Here is a 10,067-nt window from a genome sequence, read left to right as displayed (position 1 = left end):
ACAAAATGGCGGCGGAGCGGCGGTGCGTTCACGGGCGGTCGTAAACGGCAGCTTTTCAGCCTCCAAGCTCGCAATGTAAATATAAAACTGCAGTATTTGGTAAGTTGTGTAACTGATTGTATATTTGATTCTGTTTATCCTTGTTTTTAAATGTCAAAGGTCATGTAAAGTCATATCTCATTATTATTATTATTATTATTATTAAGAAGGTATAAATATGAAGAGGAAGAATATGATGAAGAGGGGACAATTTCACACAGAAACTGTAGCAGCAGCTTTACATGTTCTTGAATAAAAATAAAATAGTTATCTTATATATTTTTTAATGCTGAAACATCTTTATTAAATTTTGTTTAAAACTGTAAATAAAGCTTCATCTTTTTCAGATGATATTTAATGATTCCTGCTTTCTAAATCTTAAATGTAAATATATTTATATAACTGCAGTATTTAGTAACAACAACTGATTGTTTATCTTTATTATTAGTTATTATTATTAATGCAGAGGAAATTATTGCAGCTTGTTTTTTCATCAGTTTAATATTTATAACATTCTTCAAAGTAGTTGAATGAGAAGTGTGTACCAGTATTATTATTTTAAAAATCAAAAGTTTACACACACCTTCTCATTCAATGGTTTTTCTTTACTTATTTATAATACTTGTTTTTTTATTTCATTTTTATTTTATCTTGTTTTTCTTTTACTATGTATCTTGTGTGCACTTTACCCTATGCTGCTGTAAGCCTGCAAATTTCCCCGCTGCGGGACTAATAAAGGATTATCTTATCTTATCTTATGCTGCCTTAATATGTGTTGACTTTTATTGCTGTAGACTCCTTTTATACACTGTTTGTTAGTTTAATCTACAGCAATGCAGCATATGTTTGTAGCTTCACTGTCCTGTATGAACCACGTATCTCTAAAAAATAAAGTTTTCAGCTCTTAACGATGCATTTTCCAACTGATTCAACAAGCTTTTTAAATAGTTTATTCAGCTTAAGAAGTAGGAGAGTTTTCCCAACACATAAAGGAACAATTCATCATTCAGTTTATGTAAAACATTCAACATCAACACATCTGGAAATACGAGGTTTTACCTGGACAGAATTGGGATAAAAACTGTACCCTGAAAAGTAATTCAAATTACTTAAAGTACAATATTTACCTCTGAGAAGTGGTAAAGTAAAAATTACAACATTTACCTCTGAGATGTAGTAAAGTAATAGATAGATAGATAGATAGATAGATAGATAGATAGATAGATAGATAGATAGATAGATTTTTTTATTTTCGTGTCATGCACAAAAACGTGCCCATAAAAAAATCTAATAAGTACAATATTTACCTTGAAGATGTAATGAAGTAAAAATTACAATATTTACCTCTGAGATGTATGGAACTAAAAAGTACAACATTTACCTCTAAGATGTAGTGGACTAAAAAGTACTATAAATACCTCTGAGATGTAGTACAGTAAAAAGTACAATATTTACCTCTTAGATGTAGTAAAGTAAAAAGTACAATAAATACCTATGAGATGAAATAAAGTAAAAAGTACAATATTTACATCTGAGATGTAATAAAGTAAAAAATACTATAAATACCTCTGAGATGTAGTAAAGTAAAAAGTGCAATAAATACCTATGAGATGTAATAAAGTAAAACGTACAATATTTGCCTATAAGATGTACTGAAGTAAAAAGTACAACATTGACCTCTGAGATGAAGTAAAGTAGTAGTAAAGTTACATAAAGTAGTAGTAGTAAAGTTACATAAAATAAAATAAAAAGTACCTTGAATTTGTACTCAAGTGCCCTATCAACGTATATGAGTATTAACTGTTGTATTTACTAGTTATTCCACTAATAAAATGTGTTTAAAGCAGAAGTTATCTAAATCTGTAGTGACGCATGCGCACAAACCCTTAAGATAACCCACGCATGCGCAGTGCTTCCTGTCAAGATGGCGCTGTCCAGAGGAGCGCTGTTCTGGAGGACATGCTCCAGGTTTTCCCCCAGAGCTTCTCCCCTGAGCCCCGCCGCTGCTGCCCGAGCACAGAGCTCCTCTGCCGGGGCCCCGGGGCCCCTCACCTCGCTGTCCAGACCCCCGTGGGCCGAGCAGGAGGACCGGGTCCCGGATGAGGAGGAGGTGCAGAGGAGCCGACACGCCGCCGTGGTGAGCTCCGTGGACCGGCTCCTCCTCCGGCAGGACTTCGGCCGCCTGTTCGCAGTGGTGCACCTGGCCGGGCGGCAGTGGAAGGTCACCGGGGAGGACCTGATCCTGATCGAGAACCACCTGGAGGAGGCAGGCTGCGGGGAGCGGATCCGCCTGGAGAAGGTGCTGCTGGTGGGCGCGGAGGACTTCACCCTGCTGGGGAGGCCGCTGCTGGGGAAGGAGCTGGTCCGGGTGGAGGCCACCGTGATAGAGAAGACCGAGTCCTGGCCCAAAGTCCACATGAGGTTCTGGAAGAGGCACCGGTACCAGCGCAAGAGGATCATCGTCCAGCCGCAGACGGTGCTGAGGATCAACAGCATCCAGCTGGCCCCCAGACTCACATGAGGAAGAGGAGGAAGAGGAAGAGGGGACTATTTCACACAGACTGTTTATGTTCTTGAGTTTCTTTAATGCTGAAAACTGTAAATAAAGCTTCATCTTTTTCAGATGATATTTAATGATTCTGTTTATCCTTGTTTTTAAATGTCAAAGGTCATGTAAAGCCAGTCATGCTTATATCTTATTATTACTATTATTATTATTACTACTACTACTATTATTATCATTATTATTATTATTATTATTATTATTACTACTACTATTATTATTACTATTATTATTACTATTATTATTATTATTATTATTATTACTACTACTATTATTATTACTATTATTATTATTACTACTACTACTACTATTATTATTACTATTATTATTATTACTACTACTACTACTACTACTATTATTATTATTATTATTATTATATTCCTTTATTGATCCCCATGGGGGAAATTCGGGTGTAGCAGCAGCTCAATTACAGAAACATAATAAATACAACATATTATTCAATAAATAAAAAATAATAAAAATATCTTTGATCTTACTATCTTATATATTTTACTTAAGCAAAAGTAGAAATACTACAGTGTATAAATACCGTGCCAAAAGTCCTGCTTTCTAAATCTTACTAAAGTAAATAAATACTTAAATAAATAAATAAAAACTAATACTTTTGTTTAAGAGAAGACTAATAAAGGAAGAGGCACCGGTACCAGCGCAAGAGGATCATCGTCCAGCCGCAGACGGTGCTGAGGATCAACAGCATCCAGCTGGCCCCCAGACTCACATGAGGAAGAGGAGGAAGAGGAAGAGGGGACTATTTCACACAGACTGTTTATGTTCTTGAGTTTCTTTAATGCTAAAAACTGTAAATAAAGCTTCATCTTTTTCAGATGATATTTAATGATTCTGTTTATCCTTGTTTTTAAATGTCAAAGGTCATGTAAAGTCATATCTCATTATTACTATTATTATTATTATTATTATTACTACTACTATTATTATCATCATCATCATTATTATTATTATTATTATTATATTATTATTATTATTATTATTACTACTACTATTATCATTACTATTATTATTATTATTATTACTACTATTATTATTATTATTATTACTATTATTATTATTATTATTATAGTCCTTTATTGATCCCCATGGGGGAAATTCAGGTGTAGCAGCAGCTCAATTACAGAAACAGATAATAAATACAACATATTATACAATAAAAATAGAATAAAGATAAAGATAAAAATATCTTTGATCTTACTATCTTATATATTTTACTTAAGCAAAAGTAGAAATACTACAGTGTATAAATACTGTGCCAAAAGTCCATCTTACTAAGGTAAATATACAAAAGTATTAGTATCACAATATTCTTAAATTAGAAGTTTTCATTTTGCAGAATGGTCTTTTTCAGAATCCTATAAATTAGAAGTTTTTAAATCATTAATGAATTAATATGTTTGTCTATTTAATGTTGCAGCTGCTTAAGGTGGAGCTCATTTTAAAAAATAATTATTTAACATATAATATTGATATATCATTTATTAGTTGACTGAATCTGCAAACGAACCAAAGCTTGTCAGGAAAATGAATTGGAGTATAAAGTACATTATTTCCCTCTGAGATGTAGTAGAGTAGAAGTATAAAATGGCAATACACCAGTAAAGTACTTCAAAATTGTACTTAAGTAAATGTACTTGGTTACTGTCCACCACTGACTGCAGGTAAACACTGCGTCTCATATTCAGTTTTAATTATAAATCTTCCAAAATTTGTTATTCTTGTTGTGAAAAACTGATAATGTATTACAAAACAGACCAATTTACAAGTTTACAAGTTATTAAACAAAGTTATTAGTTGATTTTTGAGTAAGTATATTGTCTGAGGTACTGTACTTTACGTGAGTATTTCAGTTTCATGCTACTTTATACTTGTACTTCACTTCATCTCAGATGCAAATATTGTATTTTTTTCTCCACTACATTTACTTGAAAACAGTTACTTTTCTAATTTAGATCAATACAAAATATAAATCAACTCATAAATGTTTTATTATTATAGTTTTAACTACCCAGCAGTATTTAAATAATTAAAATCAGCTCCACATATACATTATACCGTCACATTATTCATTCATTACTTTATTCTGAAATGGGAATTTTACTTTTGGTTCTTTTAGGTATTTTTCTGCTGCAAATATACTTTTATATATACTACTGAAGTACTCAATACTTAACGTCTGCTGGTTTCAGCATCTCAAACGGTAAGATTTGCTACTTTTCTCTGTTTAACACACAAAAACATGATTTTGTTAATGCTTGTCAGACATGGCTTCTGGAAACTAGTGACGTGTTTTAGTGATTTATCAATTAAGCAAAACAAAAGAATGATATATTATTCTATCAAAAAATAATAGTTGGAGGGATTCATCAGACCTTAAGCTGGCTTTAGAGTTAAGTCTTTAAATCAAGGAGTGATTTCTCTTGTTGGAAAAACCAAACAGGTAAAGTTGCAACGTTTTTTGTGTTCCTGTTCATGGTAAAGAAAATATAGCTGCACTTATAATTATAACCATTATTATATCATGAGTTATGATGACATACATTTATAACCTGATTTAATCCTATTTAAATTAGTTGCTCTCTCAATCATCCAGCTCTACATTTTTAGTGCATTTTCCCCCCAAATCTGAAACAAAGATGAACGAGACAAACATTTTTTTTTAACAGTCTGCGAAAAAACAACTGCTTTATTTAGAAACCTGATTGCATCGTCTGATGAGACGGGAAAACGGAGACCGATCTCTTGAAGGCACTGTTGAACATCTCTGCTCAGCGGTAGCAAGTTTACTCATAACTGAACTCCAAAACAGCAGGAGGTGATGGTTTCTTTTTTGTTTTTAAATCAGGGAACTTGTCCAACAGGCAAAAATAGAAAAACAGTGAGCGATCAAAAACCAAATGAAATGTTGCTACTAATGTTAAACAGGCTGGTCAGCGATTTGTCTCAGTCAACCCACACGGTCACATTTGGAGTCTAAATTAAAAGGAAACAGCGAATCATTGAGAATCATGTGAGCATGTTCAGAAGCATCTCACTGACAAATTATAATCAGTTTTCTTTTACCGTTATTACCTTCCTAAATGTCAAATATTAAGAGAAAACTTTATTTATCCCATGAAAAAATAAACCTGTCCTGTAGGAAACCTCATGTTCATCTAAAAAAAACGTCTGACAATGACAGTATTGCTAAGTTGTTTCTGGTTCTTGTATCTAAACACACATCCTGTGAGGTGTTGATATGCAGAGTTAAGACAAGCGGTTTCATACGTTCACAGGCCGAGAGCTGAGAGTTTGAATGGAACTTTGATCGAGAAGGTTTGTGATGAAGCCATCAGAAGGGTTGGTTTGGATTTCAAGTCTGAATACAAAGCCCACATGGACGAAGAGATGCGACCCCTTCCATAAATCAAATGTGGTGAAATCACGGTGACTACGTCCACTTCTTATATGCAGTCTGTGGTTTAAACCTGCTGTCCTTTGCAAACAAACTGACGAGCAACTCCCAGGATGCACCTCTGCCAAACCTCAGCATGAAACACTAAAAAACAGAAAAGACTGCATTAGATTTTTTTTCCCCCATCTCAGTGTCTAGCTAGTCGACGTCTTTGGACCAGAAGACGATCAGATCTGTGCAAACTGAAATGCTTGTTTACACAATGAAAAAAAAAAAAAAAAAGATTTGCAAATGATTCATGTCTGATTGAAACACAAAGATAGCAGATTTTGTCAGTTTGGGGTCCGTTCACGACCAGTATGAAGGATAAAAGAATCCATTAACTCTTACGTACTGAATGGGAGTTTTGTATTAAAAGATCAAACTCCAGAAATATTCCCGCTGTGATTTAACATGTGAATGTGTTTCAGCTTCATACGCTTCATTCTGTCTGGCTGTGTGAGAGGACACCGAAGCTAAATCTGCTGCTTCCGGCAGGTTTATGTTAATGTGCTCATCACCAAACATACGTTCAGGCTTCGCTGGTGAATCCAGCGCAGTAATCCATCAAATGATTTCTACTGTTATTCATCTGTTATGCATGTTTGATCACAAGGAAAGGATTTGTTAAAAATGCCAGTTTGGTGCCACTTTTTCCTCATCCATACAGAAGGAAAGAAAATAATCTTTTTCATCGTATCAATGCTGACTGAGCAAAAAAAAATAATAAAGCAGAATCTCCTCCTTGTGTCAGAGCAGCAATGCAGGAAACCAATTTTCAAAACAAAATCTCTAGTACAATCTTCAAAAGTCCGATTAGAATTGTCCAAAAGATCGACTCCTCCTCCTGAAAGTCCTCCTCCGCCGCCTCAGGGGATTTCTTCTTCTTCTGTCCGTCTTCTGAAGTGTACTTTTCGAACGGGTCCTGGAGGACCGTCTGATCGTAAAACACCCTCATTTCAAACTCGCTCTCCTTGTAAGACGGGTGGCCGTAAATGCCGATGCCCACGGGCCTCGCAAAGTCCCCCGGCACCACCACCACATCGGGGCCGCAGGTGACCGACTGCAGCTTGTAGGTGTCGTAGCTCGGACGCAGGGTCTTATCCGACACGTAGAGGTCCGCGTCCCCCTTGAGGCTCTGCATGTGCAGCACGATTCTGCCGTCGTGGTTGAGGCGCAGGTAGCTGTAGTTCCCGGCCCCGATGTGGCCCTGGACCACGTGAAGCAGCACCCACTCTTCGGGGAGGCCGTCGTCCTCGGAGGGGCCCAGGAAGCCTCTGGCCTGGGACAGCAGCAGGGCGAGCAGGGCGAGCACCAGAGCGCTGCAGCTCCTCATCATGATGAAGGCATCGGTCAGTCAGTCAGCGCCTGGACGACACCAGACAGCCTGACAACAGGACGAGACACGGACCAGGAGCTCTATGAGGCCGCCACACAAAGAAGGAAAACAACACTGCGCTACATTTAATAAGACAGTTACTACGGATTATTATCATAATTCATAAATCTGTTAATACACTTTTTTATTCAGTCTTTTAGTATTTAAAATATAAAAAAATGAGCTAAAGCCCAAGAAGACGTCCTCTATTTTTCTCATTTTGTTCAACCAACCAAAACTCAAAGATATTTAGTTTATAATGATATTATAGCTATAATAGTTTTTTTTGTAAATATAATATTTCAGTTATTGTTGATTTTCTACTGTTTTTTATTGCTTATTTATAATACTTGTTTTTTATTTCATTTTTATCTTGTCTTTCTTTTACTATGTCTCTTGTGTGCACTTTACTCTATGCTGCTGTAATCCTGCAAATGTCCCCGCTGCGGGACTAATAAAGGATTATCTTATCTTATCTTATCTTATCTCTTATATGAAGCAGAAAAAAGGAGGAAGTTCTTCACGTTTCATAAAGTGGAACCAGTTCTGGTTTTCGTCTCGTTTGGTGAGTTTTCAAACCCACCAAACAGGATGAAAACCAGGTAAAAACCCAACAAAGCACTGAGCTGTGGAGACACTAGAGCTGCACTGTACATACATACATATACATACATATACATATATATATATATATATATATATATATATATATATATATATATATATATATATATATATACACACACACACACACACACACACACACACATATATATATATATATATATATATATAAAAAATAGTAAAACCCTGTCAGGTAACATTTACTGTACAATGAATACTTTTACTTTTGATACTTTAAGTACATTTTGCTGATAACATAATGACTTTAATGCTGGACTTATAGTGGAGTTTTGTCACAGAGTAGTACTTGTACTAGTATTACTACTAGTACTAGTACTATTACTTGTACTTGTACTAGTACTAATACTAGTACTATTACTTGTACTAGTACTATTACTCCTGAGGTAAACCTTAGTGTGAGCTGCTGTCCTTTGAGGAGTTCAGACTCCAGCAGACTATAAATAACCTCTGACCCCGAGAACATCAGGACAACACTATGAATAGATATCTGTCGTGTGTACTATTACTCTGTGAGAATGTGTGTGTGAGTGAATGTGTGTGTGTGAATGTGTGTGTGTGCGTGTGTGTTTGAATGTGTGAGAGAGAGTGAGTGTGTGTGTGTGTTTGAATGTGTGAGAGAGGGTGAGTGTGTGTGTGTGTGTGTGTGTGTGTGTGTGTGTGTGAGTGAATGTGTGTGTGTATATGTATGTGTGTGTGTGTATATGTATGCGTGTGTGTGTGTGTGTATATATATGTGTATGTGTGTGTTAGCTCACAGTGAGTCGAGCAGACACGAGACTAGCCTGAGCTAACAGCAGCCTACTTACTACTAGCCTAGCTTAGCTTAACTAGCTTAGCTTAGCCTAGCCTAGCTTAGCTTAACCTAACTAGCTTAGCTTCCTATCACAGTTAGCCACCGGGAAGCTAACGTTGCTAACTAGCTAGCTAGTTCAGGTTGAGCTGAACTCACAGAAGCTGAAGAATCACTTAAAACTTGATTAATGACGTCACGGATCGATAGTTCCCCCCCTCTACTCACTCTGCTGTCATCTCAGATCAGAAGCAGCATCTTCGTCCAAACAGCAACCTGCTGAAACTAAGTTCTCTTCTTCGCTTCCTTTTCCTTCGACTCACCGACGGACGAGCGCCGCTCACTGCTGCCACCCAGCGGCGAACACTGGAACTGCACCCAGCGGCGAACACTGGAACTGCACCCACCAGGGACGTGTGCTGCAGATGTTCCTTTATTGATCCACATGGGATACATTCGGGTGTTGCAGCAGCTCAAGTACAGAGAAACAGATTAAGGTATTAAATAAAATATATTAGACAATAAAATAAAAATAAAATAGAACTATAAGACTTTGTATTTCTACTCTCCTACTTATTTGAGTACTTAAGTTACTTTATAGATTCAGAATATTAATACAATTATATATAAAGTAAAGTAACCACAAAACACCTGTGCAATACTATAATTACTCTTATTTTTTAAGTTATTGTGGATTTCATTTTATTTTAATTTGTTTTTACTTATTTAATAATTCTTTCCTGTTTAGTACTTTTATTTCTTATTTATAATATTTTTTTTTACTATGTCTCTTGTTTGCACTATCTCTATGCTGCTGTAATCCTGTAAATTTCCCAGCTGCGGGACTAATAAAGGATTTTTCATTCTCTTTATTTGATGTTTCATTCTCTTTATTTGATGTTTCATTCTCTTTATTTGATGTTTCATTCTCTTTATTTAATGTTTCATTCTCTTTATTTAATCTTTTATTCTCTTTATTTAATGTTTCATTCTCTTTATTTAATGTTTCGTGTTTGTCACAGTAGCGGTGCAGTGACGTAATGTCATGATGTTTTCACGGATGTTTCACTGGACGGCTCATCCTCCTGTATACCGGTGTGCCGGATTACCGGTGTTTTTCACGGTACCGGTACCGGGTGGACGGTGTGCCGGCTCAACCTCCTCTAGCTAGCATAGCTAGAGGAGGTTG

At 36.0% G+C, this 10,067-nt stretch overlaps 2 protein-coding genes across 4 annotated transcripts; one reads left to right on the top strand and one right to left on the bottom strand.

Moving 5' to 3' along the window:
- Window positions 1-1,939: 1,939 nt before the first annotated feature.
- mrpl21 (mitochondrial ribosomal protein L21) lies at window positions 1,940-2,642 on the top strand. The gene has a single exon (XM_054605103.1). It carries the CDS (start codon window positions 1,964-1,966, stop codon window positions 2,558-2,560), a length of 597 nt encoding a protein of 198 aa, XP_054461078.1. The 5' UTR covers window positions 1,940-1,963; the 3' UTR covers window positions 2,561-2,642.
- Window positions 2,643-5,271: 2,629 nt separating this feature from the next.
- c9h6orf120 (chromosome 9 C6orf120 homolog) lies at window positions 5,272-9,259 on the bottom strand. Of its 3 annotated transcripts, none has more exons than XM_054604555.1 (2): window positions 9,107-9,259; window positions 5,272-7,518 (listed from the first exon to the last, which is right to left on the bottom strand). In XM_054604555.1, the coding sequence occupies exon 2, from the start codon at window positions 7,402-7,404 to the stop codon at window positions 6,844-6,846; it is 561 nt and encodes a 186-aa protein (XP_054460530.1). In that variant the 5' UTR covers window positions 7,405-7,518; window positions 9,107-9,259; the 3' UTR covers window positions 5,272-6,843. The 3 variants fall into 3 exon arrangements, with proteins under 3 accessions (XP_054460530.1, XP_054460529.1, XP_054460531.1); XM_054604554.1 differs by having other exon boundaries at window positions 5,272-7,484; XM_054604556.1 differs by having other exon boundaries at window positions 5,272-7,452.
- Window positions 9,260-10,067: the final 808 nt, after the last annotated feature.

The sequence above is a fragment of the Anoplopoma fimbria genome, chromosome 9 (genome assembly GCF_027596085.1).
Source record: "Anoplopoma fimbria isolate UVic2021 breed Golden Eagle Sablefish chromosome 9, Afim_UVic_2022, whole genome shotgun sequence".
NCBI classification, from domain to species: Eukaryota; Metazoa; Chordata; class Actinopteri; order Perciformes; family Anoplopomatidae; genus Anoplopoma; species Anoplopoma fimbria.
The sequence above is the reverse complement of the archived record's forward strand: the minus strand, read 5'-3'. Positions and strand labels throughout refer to the sequence as shown.